Source organism: Melanostigma gelatinosum, assembly GCF_949748355.1.
Source record: "Melanostigma gelatinosum genome assembly, chromosome: 2".
Taxonomy (NCBI): domain Eukaryota; kingdom Metazoa; phylum Chordata; class Actinopteri; order Perciformes; family Zoarcidae; genus Melanostigma; species Melanostigma gelatinosum.
Genome location: NC_136635.1, coordinates 2389093 through 2408985, shown reverse-complemented (window position 1 = coordinate 2408985; position 19893 = coordinate 2389093). Strand labels below are relative to the sequence as shown.

At 42.9% G+C, this 19893-nt stretch overlaps 1 protein-coding gene across 1 annotated transcript in view; it reads left to right on the top strand.

The window, feature by feature from the left end:
- Positions 1–19893, top strand: part of LOC306787296 (anoctamin-9-like) — a 51082-nt gene that overhangs the window by 24354 nt on the left and 6835 nt on the right. The window contains exons 7-19 of the mRNA XM_079282412.1: positions 12120–12199; positions 12607–12741; positions 13332–13425; positions 14495–14555; positions 14688–14770; positions 15236–15340; positions 15694–15858; positions 16833–16869; positions 17229–17340; positions 18454–18508; positions 18599–18696; positions 18803–18999; positions 19584–19736. Of these exons, the coding sequence (XP_079138538.1) occupies positions 12120–12199; positions 12607–12741; positions 13332–13425; positions 14495–14555; positions 14688–14770; positions 15236–15340; positions 15694–15858; positions 16833–16869; positions 17229–17340; positions 18454–18508; positions 18599–18696; positions 18803–18999; positions 19584–19736 (1375 nt within the window). The remainder of the gene's footprint in view (positions 1–12119; positions 12200–12606; positions 12742–13331; positions 13426–14494; positions 14556–14687; positions 14771–15235; positions 15341–15693; positions 15859–16832; positions 16870–17228; positions 17341–18453; positions 18509–18598; positions 18697–18802; positions 19000–19583; positions 19737–19893) is intronic.

Sequence of the window (19893 nt, the reverse complement as noted above, 5' to 3'; positions counted from 1 at the left end):
AGTCTAGTTCTGTTGTGTGATTGTAAGCCTCGTTCTGATGTGTGTTGTGTGATTGTGAGCCTCGTTATGTTGTGTGATTGTGAGTCTAGTTCTGATGTGTGATTGTGAGTCTAGTTCTGATGTGTGATTGTGAGTCTAGTTCTGATGTGTGTTGTGAGTCTAGTTCTGTTGTGTGATTGTGAGTCTCGTTCTGATGTGTGATTGTGAGCCTAGTTCTGTTGTGTGTTGTGAGCCTAGTTCTGTTGTGTGTTGTGAGTCTAGTTATGTTGTGTGATTGTGAGTCTAGTTCTGTTGTGTGATTGTGAGTCTAGTTCTGTTGTGTGATTGTAAGCCTAGTTCTGATGTGTGATTGTGAGCTGTTGTGTGATTGTGAGCCTAGTTCTGATGTGTGTGATTGTGAGCCTAGTTCTGATGTGTGATTGTGAGCCTAGTTCTGATGTGTGTTGTGTGATTGTGAGCCTAGTTGTGTGATTGTGAGTCTCGTTCTGATGTGTGTTGTGTGATTGTGAGCCTCGTTATGTTGTGTGATTGTGAGTCTAGTTCTGATGTGTGATTGTGAGTCTAGTTCTGATGTGTGATTGTGAGTCTAGTTCTGATGTGTGTTGTGAGTCTAGTTCTGTTGTGTGATTGTGAGTCTCGTTCTAATGTGTGATTGTGAGCCTAGTTGTGATTGTGAGCCGAGTTGTGTGATTGTGAGTCTAGTTCTGATGTGTGTTGTGTGATTGTGAGCCTAGTTCTGATGTGTGATTGTGAGCCTAGTTGTGATGTGTGATTGTGAGCCTAGTTGTGTGATTGTGAGTCTAGTTCTGATGTGTGTTGTGTGATTGTGAGCCTCGTTATGTTGTGTGATTGTGAGTCTAGTTCTGATGTGTGTTGTGAGTCTAGTTCTGTTGTGTGTTGTGAGCCTAGTTCTGTTGTGTGTTGTGAGCCTAGTTCTGTTGTGTGTTGTGAGTCTAGTTATGTTGTGTGATTGTGAGTCTAGTTCTGTTGTGTGATTGTGAGTCTATTTCTGATGTGTGATTGTGAGTCTAGTTCTGATGTGTGTTGTGTGATTGTGAGCCTAGTTGTGTGATTGTGAGTCTCGTTCTGATGTGTGTTGTGTGATTGTGAGCCTCGTTATGTTGTGTGATTGTGAGTCTAGTTCTGATGTGTGATTGTGAGTCTAGTTCTGATGTGTGATTGTGAGTCTAGTTCTGATGTGTGTTGTGAGTCTAGTTCTGTTGTGTGATTGTGAGTCTCGTTCTGATGTGTGATTGTGAGCCTAGTTCTGTTGTGTGTTGTGAGCCTAGTTCTGTTGTGTGTTGTGAGTCTAGTTATGTTGTGTGATTGTGAGTCTAGTTCTGTTGTGTGATTGTGAGTCTAGTTCTGATGTGGGTTGTGAGTAGTTCTGATGTGTGTTGTGTGAGCCTAGTTCTGATGTGTGATTGTGAGCTGTTGTGTGATTGTGAGCCTAGTTCTGATGTGTGTGATTGTGAGCCTAGTTCTGATGTGTGATTGTGAGCCTAGTTCTGATGTGTGTTGTGTGATTGTGAGCCTAGTTGTGTGATTGTGAGTCTCGTTCTGATGTGTGTTGTGTGATTGTGAGTCTCGTTCTAATGTGTGATTGTGAGTCTAGTTGTGTTGTGTGATTGTGAGCCTAGTTGTGTGATTGTGAGCCTAGTTCTGATGTGTGATTGTGAGCCTTGTTCTGATGTGTGATTGTGAGTCTAGTTCTGATGTGTGTTGTGAGTCTAGTTCTGTTGTGTGATTGTAAGCCTAATTCTGATGTGTGATTGTGAGCTGTTGTGTGATTGTGAGCCTAGTTCTGATGTGTGTGATTGTGAGCCTAGTTCTGATGTGTGTTGTGTGATTGTGAGCCTAGTTCTGATGTGTGATTGTGAGTCTAGTTCTGATGTGTGATTGTGAGTCTAGTTCTGTTGTGTGATTGTAAGCCTAATTCTGATGTGTGATTGTGAGCTGTTGTGTGATTGTGAGCCTAGTTCTGATGTGTGTGATTGTGAGCCTAGTTCTGATGTGTGATTGTGAGCCTAGTTCTGATGTGTGTTGTGTGATTGTGAGCCTAGTTGTGTGATTGTGAGTCTCGTTCTGATGTGTGTTGTGTGATTGTGAGTCTCGTTCTAATGTGTGATTGTGAGTCTAGTTGTGTTGTGTGATTGTGAGCCTAGTTGTGTGATTGTGAGCCTAGTTGTGTGATTGTGAGCCTAGTTCTGATGTGTGATTGTGAGCCTAGTTCTGATTTGTGATTGTGAGCCTAGTTCTGATGTGTGATTGTGAGCCTTGTTCTGATGTGTGATTGTGAGTCTAGTTCTGATGTGTGTTGTGTGATTGTGAGCCTAGTTCTGATGTGTGATTGTGAGCCTAGTTGTGATGTGTGATTGTGAGTCTAGTTGTGATTGTGAGCCGAGTTGTGTGATTGTGAGTCTAGTTCTGATGTGTGTTGTGTGATTGTGAGCCTAGTTCTGATGTGTGATTGTGAGCCTAGTTGTGATGTGTGATTGTGAGCCTAGTTGTGTGATTGTGAGTCTCGTTCTGATGTGTGTTGTGTGATTGTGAGCCTCGTTATGTTGTGTGATTGTGAGTCTAGTTCTGATGTGTGATTGTGAGTCTAGTTCTGATGTGTGATTGTGAGTCTAGTTCTGATGTGTGTTGTGAGTCTAGTTCTGTTGTGTGATTGTGAGTCTCGTTCTGATGTGTGATTGTGAGCCTAGTTGTGATTGTGAGCCGAGTTGTGTGATTATGAGTCTAGTTCTGATGTGTGTTGTGTGATTGTGAGCCTAGTTCTGATGTGTGATTGTGAGCCTAGTTGTGATGTGTGATTGTGAGCCTAGTTGTGTGATTGTGAGTCTAGTTCTGATGTGTGTTGTGTGATTGTGAGCCTCGTTATGTTGTGTGATTGTGAGTCTAGTTCTGATGTGTGATTGTGAGTCTAGTTCTGATGTGTGATTGTGAGTCTAGTTCTGATGTGTGATTGTGAGTCAAGTTCTGATGTGTGATTGTGAGCCGAGTTCTGATGTGTGATTGTGAGCCTAGTTCTGATGTGTGATTGTGAGTCTAGTTCTGATGTGTGTTGTGTGATTGTGAGCCTAGTTCTGATGTGTGTTGTGTGATTGTGAGCCTAGTTCTGATGTGTGATTGTGAGTCAAGTTCTGATGTGTGATTGTGAGCCGAGTTCTGATGTGTGATTGTGAGCCTAGTTCTGATGTGTGATTGTGAGTCTAGTTCTGATGTGTATTGTGTGATTGTGAGCCTAGTTCTGATGTGTGTTGTGTGATTGTGAGCCTAGTTCTGATGTGTGTTGTGTGATTGTGAGCCTAGTTCTGATGTGTGATTGTGAGCCTAGTTCTGATGTGTGATTGTGAGCCTAGTTCTGATGTGTGTTGTGTGATTGTGAGCCTCGTGCTGCTGTGTGTTGTGTGATTGTGAGCCTAGTTCTGATGTGTTATTGTGAGCCTAGTTCTGATGTGTGTTGTGTGATTGTGAGCCTAGTTCTGATGTGCGATTGTGAGCCTAGTTCTGATGTGTGATTGTGAGCCTAGTTCTGATGTGTGATTGTGAGTCTAGTTCTGATGTGTGATTGTGAGTCTAGTTCTGTTGTGTGATTGTAAGCCTAGTTCTGATGTGTGATTGTGAGCTGTTGTGTGATGGTGAGCCTAGTTCTGATGTGTGTGATTGTGAGCCTAGTTCTGATGTGTGATTGTGAGCCGAGTTCTGATGTGTGTTGTGTGATTGTGAGCCTAGTTGTGTGATTGTGAGTCTCGTTCTGATGTGTGTTGTGTGATTGTGAGTCTCGTTCTAATGTGTGATTGTGAGTCTAGTTGTGTTGTGTGATTGTGAGCCTAGTTCTGATGTGTGATTGTGAGCCTAGTTCTGATGTGTGATTGTGAGCCTAGTTCTGATGTGTGATTGTGAGCCTAGTTGTGTTGTGTGATTGTGAACCTAGTTTTGATGTATGATTGTGAGCCTAGTTTTGATGTGTGATTGTGAGCCTAGTTCTGATGTGTGTTGTGTGATTGTGAGTCTAGTTCTGATGTGTGATTGTGAGTCTAGTTCTGTTGTGTGATTGTGAGTCTCGTTCTGATGTGTGATTGTGAGCCTAGTTGTGATGTGTGATTGTGAGCCTAGTTGTGTGATTGTGAGTCTAGTTCTGATGTGTGTTGTGTGATTGTGAGCCTTGTTATGTTGTGTGATTGTGAGTCTAGTTCTGATGTGTGATTGTGAGTCTAGTTCTGATGTGTGTTGTGAGACTAGTTCTGATGTGTGATTGTGAGCCTAGTTCTGATGTGTGATTGTGAGTCTAGTTCTGATGTGTGTTGTGAGTCTAGTTCTGTTGTGTGATTGTGAGTCTAGTTCTGGTGTGAATGTGAGTCTAGTTTTGATGTGTGATTGTGAGCCTAGTTCTGATGTGTGATTGTGAGCCTAGTTCTGATGTGTGATTGTGAGCCTAGTTCTGATGTGTGTTGTGTGATTGTGAGTCTCGTTCTGATGTGTGTTGTGTGATTGTGAGTCTAGTTCTGTTGTGTGTTGTGAGCCTAGTTCTGTTGTGTGTTGTGTGATTGTGAGTCTAGTTGTGTTGTGAGCCTAGTTCTGTTGTGTGATTGTGAGTCTAGTTCTGATGTGTGTTGTGAGTCTAGTTCTGTTGTGTGTTGTGAGTCTAGTTCTGATGTGTGATTGTGAGCCTACTTCTGTTGTGTGTTGTGAGCCTAGTTATGTTGTGTGTTGTGAGTCTAGTTATGTTGTGTGATTGTGAGTCTAGTTCTGTTGTGTGATTGTGAGTCTAGTTCTGATGTGTGATTGTGAGTCTATTTCTGATGTGTGATTGTGAGTCTAGTTCTGATGTGGGTTGTGAGTAGTTCTGATGTGTGTTGTGTGAGCCTAGTTCTGATGTGTGTTGTGTGATTGTGAGCCTAGTTCTGATGTGTGTTGTGTGATTGTGAGCCTAGTTCTGATGTGTGTTGTGTGATTGTGAGCCTAGTTCTGATGTGTGATTGTGAGCCTAGTTCTGATGTGTGATTGTGAGCCTAGTTCTGATGTGTGTTGTGTGATTGTGAGCCTCGTTCTGCTGTGTGTTGTGTGATTGTGAGCCTAGTTCTGATGTGTTATTGTGAGCCTAGTTCTGTTGTGTGATTGTGAGTCTCGTTCTGATGTGTGATTGTGAGCCTAGTTGTGATGTGTGATTGTGAGCCTAGTTGTGTGATTGTGAGTCTAGTTCTGATGTGTGTTGTGTGATTGTGAGCCTTGTTATGTTGTGTGATTGTGAGTCTAGTTCTGATGTGTGATTGTGAGTCTAGTTCTGATGTGTGTTGTGAGACTAGTTCTGATGTGTGATTGTGAGCCTAGTTCTGATGTGTGATTGTGAGTCTAGTTCTGATGTGTGTTGTGAGTCTAGTTCTGTTGTGTGATTGTGAGTCTAGTTCTGGTGTGAATGTGAGTCTAGTTTTGATGTGTGATTGTGAGCCTAGTTCTGATGTGTGATTGTGAGCCTAGTTCTGATGTGTGATTGTGAGCCTAGTTCTGATGTGTGTTGTGTGATTGTGAGTCTCGTTCTGATGTGTGTTGTGTGATTGTGAGTCTAGTTCTGTTGTGTGTTGTGAGCCTAGTTCTGTTGTGTGTTGTGTGATTGTGAGTCTAGTTGTGTTGTGTGATTGTGAGTCTAGTTCTGATGTGTGATTGTGAGTCTATTTCTGATGTGTGATTGTGAGTCTAGTTCTGATGTGGGTTGTGAGTAGTTCTGATGTGTGTTGTGTGAGCCTAGTTCTGATGTGTGTTGTGTGATTGTGAGCCTAGTTCTGATGTGTGTTGTGTGATTGTGAGCCTAGTTCTGATGTGTGTTGTGTGATTGTGAGCCTAGTTCTGATGTGTGATTGTGAGCCTAGTTCTGATGTGTGATTGTGAGCCTAGTTCTGATGTGTGTTGTGTGATTGTGAGCCTCGTTCTGCTGTGTGTTGTGTGATTGTGAGCCTAGTTCTGATGTGTTATTGTGAGCCTAGTTCTGATGTGTGTTGTGTGATTGTGAGCCTAGTTCTGATGTGCGATTGTGAGCCTAGTTCTGATGTGTGATTGTGAGCCTAGTTCTGATGTGTGATTGTGAGTCTAGTTCTGATGTGTGATTGTGAGTCTAGTTCTGTTGTGTGATTGTAAGCCTAGTTCTGATGTGTGATTGTGAGCTGTTGTGTGATTGTGAGCCTAGTTCTGATGTGTGTGATTGTGAGCCTAGTTCTGATGTGTGATTGTGAGCCGAGTTCTGATGTGTGTTGTGTGATTGTGAGCCTAGTTGTGTGATTGTGAGTCTCGTTCTGATGTGTGTTGTGTGATTGTGAGTCTCGTTCTAATGTGTGATTGTGAGTCTAGTTGTGTTGTGTGATTGTGAGCCTAGTTCTGATGTGTGATTGTGAGCCTAGTTCTGATGTGTGATTGTGAGCCTAGTTCTGATGTGTGATTGTGAGCCTAGTTGTGTTGTGTGATTGTGAACCTAGTTTTGATGTATGATTGTGAGCCTAGTTTTGATGTGTGATTGTGAGCCTAGTTCTGATGTGTGTTGTGTGATTGTGAGTCTAGTTCTGATGTGTGATTGTGAGTCTAGTTCTGTTGTGTGATTGTGAGTCTCGTTCTGATGTGTGATTGTGAGCCTAGTTGTGATGTGTGATTGTGAGCCTAGTTGTGTGATTGTGAGTCTAGTTCTGATGTGTGTTGTGTGATTGTGAGCCTTGTTATGTTGTGTGATTGTGAGTCTAGTTCTGATGTGTGATTGTGAGTCTAGTTCTGATGTGTGTTGTGAGACTAGTTCTGATGTGTGATTGTGAGCCTAGTTCTGATGTGTGATTGTGAGTCTAGTTCTGATGTGTGTTGTGAGTCTAGTTCTGTTGTGTGATTGTGAGTGTAGTTCTGGTGTGAATGTGAGTCTAGTTTTGATGTGTGATTGTGAGCCTAGTTCTGATGTGTGATTGTGAGCCTAGTTCTGATGTGTGATTGTGAGCCTAGTTCTGATGTGTGTTGTGTGATTGTGAGTCTCGTTCTGATGTGTGTTGTGTGATTGTGAGTCTAGTTCTGTTGTGTGTTGTGAGCCTAGTTCTGTTGTGTGTTGTGTGATTGTGAGTCTAGTTGTGTTGTGAGCCTAGTTCTGTTGTGTGATTGTGAGTCTAGTTCTGATGTGTGTTGTGAGTCTAGTTCTGTTGTGTGTTGTGAGTCTAGTTCTGATGTGTGATTGTGAGCCTACTTCTGTTGTGTGTTGTTAGCCTAGTTATGTTGTGTGTTGTGAGTCTAGTTATGTTGTGTGATTGTGAGTCTAGTTCTGTTGTGTGATTGTGAGTCTAGTTCTGATGTGTGATTGTCAGTCTATTTCTGATGTGTGATTGTGAGTCTAGTTCTGATGTGGGTTGTGAGTAGTTCTGATGTGTGTTGTGTGAGCCTAGTTCTGATGTGTGTTGTGTGATTGTGAGCCTAGTTCTGATGTGTGTTGTCTTATTGTGAGCCTATTTCTGATGTGTGATTGTGAGTCTAGTTCTGATGTGGGTTGTGAGTAGTTCTGATGTGTGTTGTGTGAGCCTAGTTCTGATGTGTGTTGTGTGATTGTGAGCCTAGTTCTGATGTGTGTTGTGTGATTGTGAGCCTAGTTCTGATGTGTGTTGTGTGATTGTGAGCCTAGTTCTGATGTGTGATTGTGAGCCTAGTTCTGATGTGTGATTGTGAGCCTAGTTCTGATGTGTGTTGTGTGATTGTGAGCCTCGTTCTGCTGTGTGTTGTGTGATTGTGAGCCTAGTTCTGATGTGTTATTGTGAGCCTAGTTCTGATGTGTGTTGTGTGATTGTGAGCCTAGTTCTGATGTGCGATTGTGAGCCTAGTTCTGATGTGTGATTGTGAGCCTAGTTCTGATGTGTGATTGTGAGTCTAGTTCTGATGTGTGATTGTGAGTCTAGTTCTGTTGTGTGATTGTAAGCCTAGTTCTGATGTGTGATTGTGAGCTGTTGTGTGATTGTGAGCCTAGTTCTGATGTGTGTGATTGTGAGCCTAGTTCTGATGTGTGATTGTGAGCCGAGTTCTGATGTGTGTTGTGTGATTGTGAGCCTAGTTGTGTGATTGTGAGTCTCGTTCTGATGTGTGTTGTGTGATTGTGAGTCTCGTTCTAATGTGTGATTGTGAGTCTAGTTGTGTTGTGTGATTGTGAGCCTAGTTCTGATGTGTGGTTGTGAGCCTAGTTCTGATGTGTGATTGTGAGCCTAGTTCTGATGTGTGATTGTGAGCCTAGTTGTGTTGTGTGATTGTGAACCTAGTTTTGATGTATGATTGTGAGCCTAGTTTTGATGTGTGATTGTGAGCCTAGTTCTGATGTGTGTTGTGTGATTGTGAGTCTAGTTCTGATGTGTGATTGTGAGTCTAGTTCTGTTGTGTGATTGTGAGTCTCGTTCTGATGTGTGATTGTGAGCCTAGTTGTGATGTGTGATTGTGAGCCTAGTTGTGTGATTGTGAGTCTAGTTCTGATGTGTGTTGTGTGATTGTGAGCCTTGTTATGTTGTGTGATTGTGAGTCTAGTTCTGATGTGTGATTGTGAGTCTAGTTCTGATGTGTGTTGTGAGACTAGTTCTGATGTGTGATTGTGAGCCTAGTTCTGATGTGTGATTGTGAGTCTAGTTCTGATGTGTGTTGTGAGTCTAGTTCTGTTGTGTGATTGTGAGTCTAGTTCTGGTGTGAATGTGAGTCTAGTTTTGATGTGTGATTGTGAGCCTAGTTCTGATGTGTGATTGTGAGCCTAGTTCTGATGTGTGATTGTGAGCCTAGTTCTGATGTGTGTTGTGTGATTGTGAGTCTCGTTCTGATGTGTGTTGTGTGATTGTGAGTCTAGTTCTGTTGTGTGTTGTGAGCCTAGTTCTGTTGTGTGTTGTGTGATTGTGAGTCTAGTTGTGTGTCTAGTTGAGCCTAGTTCTGTTGTGTGATTGTGAGTCTAGTTCTGATGTGTGTTGTGAGTCTAGTTCTGTTGTGTGTTGTGAGTCTAGTTCTGATGTGTGATTGTGAGCCTACTTCTGTTGTGTGTTGTGAGCCTAGTTATGTTGTGTGTTGTGAGTCTAGTTATGTTGTGTGATTGTGAGTCTAGTTCTGTTGTGTGATTGTGAGTCTAGTTCTGATGTGTGATTGTCAGTCTATTTCTGATGTGTGATTGTGAGTCTAGTTCTGATGTGGGTTGTGAGTAGTTCTGATGTGTGTTGTGTGAGCCTAGTTCTGATGTGTGTTGTGTGATTGTGAGCCTAGTTCTGATGTGTGTTGTCTGATTGTGAGCCTAGTTCTGATGTGTGATTGTGAGCCTAGTTCTGATGTGTGTTGTGAGCCTAGTTGTGTGATTGTGAGTCTCGTTCTGATGTGTGTTGTGTGATTGTGAGTCTAGTTCTGATGTGTGTTGTGAGTCTAGTTCTGTTGTGTGTTGTGAGTCTAGTTCTGTTGTGTGATTGTGAGTCTAGTTCTGTTGTGTGATTATGAGTCTAGTTCTGATGTGTGATTGTGAGTCTAGTTCTGTTGTGTGTTGTGAGCCTAGTTCTGTTGTGTGATTGTGAGTCTAGTTGTGTTGTGAGCCTAGTTCTGTTGTGTGATTGTGAGTCTAGTTCTGATGTGTGTTGTGAGTCTAGTTCTGTTGTGTGTTGTGAGTCTAGTTCTGATGTGTGATTGTGAGCCTACTTCTGTTGTGTGTTGTGAGCCTAGTTATGTTGTGTGTTGTGAGTCTAGTTATGTTGTGTGATTGTGAGTCTAGTTCTGTTGTGTGATTGTGAGTCTAGTTCTGATGTGTGATTGTGAGTCTATTTCTGATGTGTGATTGTGAGTCTAGTTCTGATGTGGGTTGTGAGTAGTTCTGATGTGTGTTGTGTGAGCCTAGTTCTGATGTGTGTTGTGTGATTGTGAGCCTAGTTCTGATGTGTGTTGTGTGATTGTGAGCCTAGTTCTGATGTGTGATTGTGAGCCTAGTTCTGATGTGTGTTGTGAGCCTAGTTGTGTGATTGTGAGTCTCGTTCTGATGTGTGTTGTGTGATTGTGAGTCTAGTTCTGATGTGTGTTGTGAGTCTAGTTCTGTTGTGTGTTGTGAGTCTAGTTCTGTTGTGTGATTGTGAGTCTAGTTCTGTTGTGTGATTATGAGTCTAGTTCTGATGTGTGATTGTGAGTCTAGTTCTGATGTGTGATTGTGAGTCTAGTTCTGATGTGTGATTGTGAGTCTAGTTCTGATGTGTGATTGTGAGTCTAGTTCTGATGTGTGTTGTGTGAGCCTAGTTCTGATGTGTGTTGTGTGATTGTGAGTCTAGTTCTGATGTGTCATTGTGAGCCTAGTTCCGTTGTGTGTTGTGAGTCTAGTTCTGTTGTGTGTTGTAAGTCTAGTTCTGTTGTGTGAATGTGAGTCTAGTTCTGTTGTGTGATTGTGAGTCTAGTTCTGTTGTGTGATTGTGAGTCTAGTTCTGGTGTGTGATTGTGAGCCTAGTTCTGTTGTGTGATTGTGAGCGTAGTTCTGATGTGTGATGTGTGATTGTGAGTCTAGTTCTGTTGTGTGATTGTGAGTCTAGTTCTGTTGTGTGATTGTGAGTCTAGTTCTGTTGTGTGATTGTGAGTCTAGTTCTGATGTGTGATTGTGAGTCTAGTTCTGATGTGTGTTGTGTCATTGTGAGCCTAGTTCTGATGTGTGTTGTGTGATTGTGAGCCTAGTTCTGATGTGTGATTGTGAGCCTAGTTCTGATGTGTGTTGTGTGATTGTGAGTCTCGTTCTGATGTGTGATTGTGAGCCTAGTTGTGTGATTGTGAGTCTAGTTCTGATGTGTGTTGTGTGATTGTGAGTCTAGTTGTGTTGTGTGATTGTGAGTCTAGTTCTGTTGTGTGATGTTGAGTCTAGTTCTGTTGTGTGATTGTAAGTCTAGTTCTGATGTGTGTTGTGTGATTGTGAGTAGTTCTGTTGTGTGATTGTGAGCCTAGTTCTGATGTGTGTTGTGTGATTGTGAGTCTAGTTGTGTTGTGTGATTGTGAGTCTAGTTATGTTGTGTGATGTTGAGTCTAGTTCTGTTGTGTGATTGTAAGTCTAGTTCTGATGTGTGTTGTGTGATTGTGAGTAGTTCTGATGTGTGTTGTGTGTTGTGAGCCTAGTTGTGTGATTGTGAGTCTAGTTCTGATGTGTGATTGTGAGCCTTGTTGTGATGTGTGTTGTGTGATTGTGAGCCTAGTTCTGATGTGTGTTGTGAGCCTAGTTGTGTGATTGTGAGCCTAGTTCTGATGTGTGTTGTGTGATTGTGAGCCTAGTTGTGATGTGTGTTGTGTGATTGTGAGCCTAGTTCTGTTGTGTGATTGTGAGCCTAGTTGTGTGATTGTGAGCCTAGTTGTGTGATTGTGAGCCTAGTTCTGATGTGTGATTGTGAGCCTAGTTCTGATGTGTGTTGTGTGATTGTGAGCCTAGTTCTGGTGTGTGATTGTGAGCCTAGTTCTGATGTGTGTTGTGAGCCTAGTTGTGTGATTGTGAGTCTAGTTCTGATGTGTGTTGTGAGCCTAGTTGTGTGATTGTGAGTCTAGTTCTGTTGTGTGATTGTGAGCCTAGTTTTGATGTGTGTTGTGTGATTGTGAGTCTAGTTCTGATGTGTGTGTTGGGGAGCAGAGCTGGCATCTTGACCGCTCACCCCGTCTTTCTGTTCACGTAAACAAACTGGCATTTAATTGCTACAATTCAGAAAATGAATGAACATTTGGTGGTTGGTTATTCAGTGAAAGTGGTAATTCATTTTAATATATCATTTATGGCACTTTTATGAAGGGGACATCAGAGCAGCTGTGTAACAGTAGGCACAAGCATCAAACCAATAGCCGTGTCCTCACTTCTTTATTTAGTGCAACTGTCTAGTGTGGAGGAGTACGTGGAGCCTTCAGACAGTCAGATGAACATGAGCATGTTTATGACAGAAGACAGCTTTAACCTGAATAGGAGGGTTAGAGTCACTCACTCACCGCTGCACCCAGATCACACACATGGATCATGGAAGTGGAAACATGAAACATTGAGACACACTGATCTCAATGTTTGCCCACATGTTGTAATGTTGATGTGAAACAGTGTCTCAGCATGTAGGATGAACACCTGACGTCTGCATGTTTATCTTTCCCATCATTCTCAGAGAAAGATTCAGAAAAAGCTGAGGAAAGATTGGGCTCGATGGTCGGGTCTGTTTACAGGCCAACCACTCAAGGAAGTCAAGTCAGTAACCGTGTGTGTGTCTCTGTCCTCCTGTCTGACCCTCTGTGTGTAACTGTCTCTCAGTCTGTAACTGTCTGTCACTGTTAAGGATGTTAACATATTGGATTAAGGAACGCAGAATGTAAAACTTCTTTAACCAGAGGTTTTCAAACTGAGAATAATACGCTGATCCATTCCATACATCATGGTAAGGTAGTCCAGAGTCCCTTCTCCCCAGCAGCATTGTCCAGCTGCACCTGGTGGACCCCGAGGCGTTCCCCAACCAGACGAGATGTACAGGTTATAGATGTCCAATCTCCACAGCGTGTTCTGGTTCTACCCCGGAGTCTCCTAGCAGCTGGACGTGGCTGGACAGTTGATGTGTTTGTGTGTTGCATCATGTCTGCCTGTGTGCTTCCTCCCTGCAGGTCTTACTTTGGAGAGAAGGTGGCTTTGTACTACCTGTGGCTGGGCTGGTACACCAAGCTGCTGGTTCCAGCTGCTGCTCTGGGTGTTGTAGTGTTCCTCTATGGACTCGCCTTCTTTAACACCAACCCTCTCATGTGAGTCAGACGCTGTGGAAGTGATATCCTGAGGAGCAATGTTACAGAACATCATCATTCTCATCATTGTGATCAAAAGTCTTTTTGATGCCGTTTAGAATTTGAAACTGACTTTGTGGAGTGATGATGATGTCCATGAGATATCATTGTACCACACAAGACATCGTTTTACAGTACAGTAACATTTTAAGGAATAAATAATAATAAAATCATAAAAACAGTAAATCATGATGGAAGTCATGATGATGAACAGACTATTAAGTTTATCTTAGTTCTATGTATTTTTTGTTGTTTATTTCTGTATCGTGTTTAAATTGTAAATTCATTCACCACTTGTGAATTGTACTCATAGCTCAGAGGAAATTCTGAAAATTGGTAAAAGCCACAGATTCTCCTCAATGAGTCTGATGAGCAACATAAGAGTCAATCTGTTCTGTACGACTTGAGTTCATATGTCTCTTGACTTGACAGCAAGTCTTTATGCTGAGTGGGGACTTTGTTAATTGGACTACTGGATGATGAGATTGTTTTTGATGATTGACCTTTATGTTAAGCGACCCGTCAACCTTTGTCTCTCTGTGTGTCCTCAGTAATGAAGTGTGTCAGTCCAGCATCATCATGTGTCCTCGCTGTGATAAGAGTTGTCCAGTGTGGCATCTGTCAGACACCTGCACCTACGCTAAGGTGAACTCATCCGGGGGCCGGGGGCTGGGGGCCGGGGGCTGGGGGCCGGGCTTACCAGCTACATTAAAAAAACACCTGGTTGTTTTGTCATGTGACGGCTGATACATGACCTTTTACCGTGTAAAGATGTGTGCAGGACCGTCTCTGACGTCCTGTTGCTGGGTTAGTCTGAGTCTTAGTTCATCCATGTCGTTGTCCTGTGGCTGACTGGACGTGAGCCAGCAGCAGGATGGCTGATGGAATAGCCTACGCTCCCAGCGGGGTTATCTTAGCTCTTATCACAGCTCTGTTCCATGTCGTCCTGCGGCGGTCACGCACTCTTAGATATTTACACTCAAAATATTTACACCTATCACTACTAGGTGTAACGATGATAATGATCACATTATTGGTTTGTGCGACATTAAGACACTACACCTGTTTTAGTATGTAAAGGGTTACTGGTTTGTGAGAAACGGATTAAATAAAAAGAGCAGTCAAACCACTGCTTATCTAAATATTAGGTCCAAAATATTCTTTAGTATATTTATATTATTTTATAATATTCCCCAGTTTGAGTCAAACCCCCAAATACTGCATTCTGAAATAACACGACTTAATCTTTCGCTCTCTTCTCGCCTGGTAAAACTGTCATAAATGTTTGCAACACAGGTTTTATGCAAATACTTTCAGCCCAATCCATAAGAATATAATATTTTCTCAGACTTTGAAAAGAATAACTTCATGATGTTAGTTGTAATGAATAAATATATTTTAAAATAAAGTACATTTCTCTGCATTTATAGTTTTCTACTGTACCGAAACGTACCGAATCGTGGCTCCACTGTATCGTACCCAACCCAACCGTGGATTTTGTGAACCGTTACACCCCTAATATATATATATATATGTATATGTATATCTCTCTATCTATCTCTATCTCTATCTCTCGCTCTCGCTCTCTATATCTCTCTCTCTCTATATATCTCTATATATATATATATATATCTCTCTATATATATATATATGCTGTTATTACCCGTTTGTCATATTTATGATATTCCGTCTTGATTTGTTTGTATCCACACAGGTCAGCCACCTGTTTGACAATGAGGGCACTGTGGCTTTTGCTATGTGCATGGCAATCTGGGGTGAGTGCCTGCATTGACCTGATCTGATGTATGGTGATGACTAATCTCATGTGATCTACTCTGATGTCTAATCCAATGGGACCTGTTGTGATGTGGAGTCCCTCTTTAACTGGTTGTATCTGTGTCTTTCAGCCACGCTGTTCCTGGAGCTGTGGAAGAGACACAGAGCCAAACATGTGTCTGAGTGGAAGGTCTATGACTGGTGTGAGGAGGAGGTACTTCTGACACATCTCGCCTAGATCCTCTGTAGTGTTGTGTTGCATCCTTACAATATTATAACATGCAGATGATTCCAAACATCTGAAACTGTTTCAGACTTGTATACATATATTATAAGTTGTTATTATAGTAGTTGTTATAGTATACACAATATTGAATTAATATGCAATAAAACAGTACACACACTATCTAGTTTTAGTGCAGAGAAACAGTGTACACGCTATCCACTTAATATGCAGATACAGAGTGTTTTAATGACTGTTCAATGAATGTTCTTAATTGTTTTTAAATCTCCTTTTCTTTTGCCTTGTGTTTTGATGCTTTTAATGGTTGTATGTGAAGCACTTTGAATTACCTTGTTGTTGAAATGTGCTATACAACTTTTTTTCCTGTTCCAGCTCCTTTTTAAAGTATGATTCCAGGACAAAGTCCTTGTAATATCCCTTCAACGTGTGTTACAGGAGGAACTGATTTTGGAAATAGTCAATGATCCAAACTGTCAAGCCAAAGAATTCAGACACTCCTACCTGCGCAGCACCCTGGTCCTCATTCTGGTAACTCTCATGGTAAGACACGCGCACACACACACACACACACACTATCTGTAGTAAGATACCTGAAGAGTTTAGTGGGTGTGGAATACAGCGTGGCCTGATGGGCATGATTCAGGGTAAACGCAGTCAGTAAATGTATCTCCTGCACAGATCACTCACTACTGAAATGTTCACCTGCCCAAATGAAAGTGTTTCACAACCAAAAGATCAGTTACATTTTCGTGGAACAGCTGTAACTTCATATTATTGTCAGTCAAACAATCCTAATTATTGCCTGCTGATTTGGTCACATGATTGCATTGATTGTAAACCGATTGCTACGACGGTGCATTAGGAAGAACAAGGTGTGTTTGTTTGTGTTCTAGCTGATGCTGATCATTGGTCTCGCTCAAGCCCTGGTGGTGTTTCGAGTGGTGGCCGCCCCCTTGATGTCTGAAGGCAGCTGGGATTTCATCAGGGATCATGCCAACACTGTGGCGATCATGCTTGGAGCTGTGCTGCACTATCTCACCATTCAGATCATGACCCGCGTACGTATACCTGTATCCTGGTCCTCATGCTGCATTCACACGTCTGTATATGGAAGAAACACCACATGAACACATTATTCCAAGCTGTTCCTGGTGCTAACCTTGAGCAGATAAGCAGCCTGAATTAGCTTCTTTTCTTGTTTAATATTTGCAGCAGTTCCTTACGAAGTAAAACCAGATACAAACTACTCCAGTGGTGCATTTGCAGCATTCTGCCCACAGTTTGTCAACATGTCTGAAGTTCTTTTCACCAAGTGGGAGATATTGTTGGTGTCAGAACTTCTTGAAATCTCCAACTCCTCAAGATATCCTCACTTGATTGTACAGTCCTGCACACTCAGCGTTGTTATATAAAGGAAGAGGTGTGGCTAGTGTTAGCTGTCTCATCACTCACAGCAACGGGATGTCCTATGACCTCATCATCAAGTATGTTACTCCAACATACTAACCCTGCTGGAACTGAAGTAAATGGGGCCAAAGTAAAACCTCCTGTCAAATAAAGCGCATGTGATGAGCATGCTGCTATTAAGAGATCAGACTCAAAGCGTGTTTGACTTTTACCATCCTGCCTTGTACATGAGCACAACAGATTCTAGATCAAAGTTTCTTGACAACTTACACAAGTCAACTCAGAAGGGAGCTGAGGAAGGACACAATAAAACTAGAGATGGCAATTTGGGCCAGTGGCCCCTTCCTCACTTCCTACCCCCTACTGTCGGTGCCCTTGCTCTGACCACAAGTGCAGTAAATGTCACTTCTGTCCCTCCTGATAGAGGGATCCTCCTCCTTCTGTCCATCCTCCTCCTTCTGTCCATCCTCCTCTGTCTTAAACTGACAGAACAATCATCTCACCACTGAGGAACCAGGAAGACTGTTCTGCATCTGATATTTGTGAACAAGCTTGTGAACACACAGCCTCATGTAATAACGATCAAATCTCTCCTGTCTGTTGGTCTCTCACTCATCACCTGCAGGTAAACAGATGGGTGGCCCTCAAACTGTGTCACATAGGTGAGAACAAAGCAGGAAACTTTCTTCAGTGTGTTGTTGCTGGTAAACAAGTCGATGTGTCCTTGAGCAAGACACTTGACCCCCAAATGTCTCCCGTAGTTGTGCCTACGGTGTAGAAATGTGATAGACTCTGAATTGTAAGACGCTTTGGATAAAAGCGTCTGCTGAATGACTGTAATGTAAACAAATGCAAGAACAGATCTAGAAATGCATACATTTCTTCATCGATTTAAAATCAGTTAATTCTGGTTAAAATATCTAAATACATTCTTCATATTGTGAGACCAAATCAAACATTCAAAGACATTTTGTCACATAACTCACAGGACATGAATGCATTGCCATATGTGTGTTTTCAGAGAAGACCAACTCATCTGCAGCCACAGAGAGGAACTTCACAGTCAAGATGTTCACCTTCCAGTTCTTCACTCTCTTCTGCTCACTCTTCTATGTGGCCTTCTTCCTGGGCAGGTACTCCATCTGTGACTGTCTGTGTCAGTGTGTCTGTCCATAACTGTGTCTCCGTCTGTAACTGTGTCCATGTGTCTCTGTCAGTCTGTGTCAGTGTCTCCGTCTGTAACTGTCTGTCCATGTGTCTCTGTCTGTCTGTGTCAGTGTCTGTCTGTAACAGTGTCTCTGTCTGTCTGTAACAGTGTCTCTGTCTGTCAGTGTATCTGTCTGTAACTGTGTCTGTCCATGTGTCTCTGTCCATAACTGTGTCTCTGTCTGTATGTCCATGTGTCTCTGTCTGTAACTGTGTATGTAACTGTCCATGTGTCTCTGTCTGTAACTGTATATAACTGTCCATGTGTCTCTGTCTGTCTGTCTCTGTCTGGCCATGTGTCTCTGTCTGTAACTGTCTGTCTGTCTCTGTCTATCCATGTGTCTCTGTCTGTCTGTCCATGTGTCTCTGTCTGTCTGTCTCTGTCTGTCCATGTGTCTCTGTCTGTAACTGTCTGTCTGTCTCTGTCTATCCATGTGTCTCTGTCTGTCTGTCCATGTGTCTCTGTCTCTGTGTCTGTCTGTCCATGTGTCTCTGTCTGTAACTGTCAATTCAAAACAGTTTTTTTGCATGAATGTCAACATTGCCAAAGCTTCAAATGATAATATTATTGAGAAAAAGGTACTAATTAATAAAATCAAGAAAATAGCATAAAGAGAATGAACCCTGAAGGAGCTCTACCCATTTAGTTGTGTGGTGCTTGTAGTCAGGGGCAACTGTGGATCAGAGGATCGGCGGTTCGATCCCCGGCTCCTCTAGTCCATGTCTGTGTGCAGCTGTTCCTGCGGTGTGTGAATGATTAGTTGGAGTCCTGATGGGCAGGAGGCACCGTGCATGGTAGCTCCTGTCATCAGGGTGTGACTGGGTGAGTAACATGCAGTGTTGAAGCGCTTTGAGTGGTTGGAAGAATAGAAAAGTGGTCTACAAGTACAGTCCATCTACCAGTAGTATCTCTTTCCTCCAGCATGTACCATTGTACAACTAGAGGAAGTCCTTCACTGAGTACCGTCTGTACTGTCACAGCCTTCAGTCCAGAGGGTTTCAGTGCAGACTTCTGATGACGCTCATGTTTTGTTGTCCAGGATAAACGGCCGTCCAGGGGACTATGTGCGTATCGCTGGATGGAGGATGGAGGAGGTGAGTAGATCCACTGTTTTAGTTTTGAGTCTTTCATGCTGCTCGTCTGCACCACAGCACTGACCCGTAGGTGTGTTCTGTGTGTTCTAGTGCCACCCCAGTGGCTGTTTGACAGACCTCTTCATCCAGATGGCTGTTATCATGCTGCTCAAACAGACTCTCAACAACATCTTTGAGTTCACTGTGCCGTAAGTGTGCTGTGTTTTCATCCAACGTCTCCTGTAAGGCAGCAGGTAGTGATGAGTTAGTGTCGTGTCGGACTTTGCATTCATGTGAAAATGTTGTGTTTTCCAGCTGGCTTAAGAACTGTGTGAGAAGAACCGCGACGAAGAAGCTGCAGAGGAAGTGTGGTCAATGTTACCGGAAGGCCTGCCGCAACAATCGGGGACGTGTTGAACCGTGTGACATCTGCAAACTTCGGGAGTGGCTGCATAATTACCACCTGGGCAACACGGACGCCTTCAGTCTGTTCAATGAGTTCTTGGAGATGGGTACGTCCACAGACTCCCCCTGAACCTCACACCTGCAAATCAACGCAATATTCAATGGTGGAGAGTATGATATCATGATAGTATGATAGTATGCCGATACAAAGTCCCAATAGTACCCGACTGAGAAATGTCAGCACTAGGGTCAGGGTCAATGGTGCACGGGCACAAGTAAGAGTAATTCAGAAACTTCTCTCATGATGGAATGTCTTCGTGAAACTGGAGGCTTTAAGGGTTGGGGGGGTTGGGGGGGTCCCAGCCTTTCATCCCCAGGATGTTCGTCTCCCTTGTATGTGAAATCAATCCAAGGGAGAAACTCCAGGGCTTTGAAGTACACATGGTTGGGGTGAGCTCAGCTTCAGGTACAGCTGTTTTGGCAAAAAAAGTGTCAAATATTGTTTTCCATCCTGCATAACGCTGTTATGTAACACAGCATAGTACAGTTGTGGGAAAACAAGACACATTTCTCATAACTTGTTGAACTTACTCTTAAAGCTTATTGCACAAACCTGACCGCTGTATCTTTAATGAAAGTGCTTAAAATAATTACGTTTCCGTGTTACTAAGTCACTGTGCATCCCCTCTAGTGGTCCAGTTCAGTTTCACCACCATCTTTGTGGCAGCGTTCCCCCTCGCCCCTCTGCTGGCTCTCATCAACAACATCTTTGAGATCCGCCTGGACGCCATCAAGATGGTCCGCCTGGAGCGGCGGCTCGTTCCTCGGAAGACCAACGACATTGGTGAGCTGTGTGTCCGTCGCTGTACTCTGTGTAGAGTGAGCTGCTACAGCGTACATTCTGCACAACTGAATCATTTCAATATTACACGAGAAAAGTGGCTGAAAATAGCAGAACTCAACATGAATATAAGAGCACTCTACAGAAATCCTTCAACAAG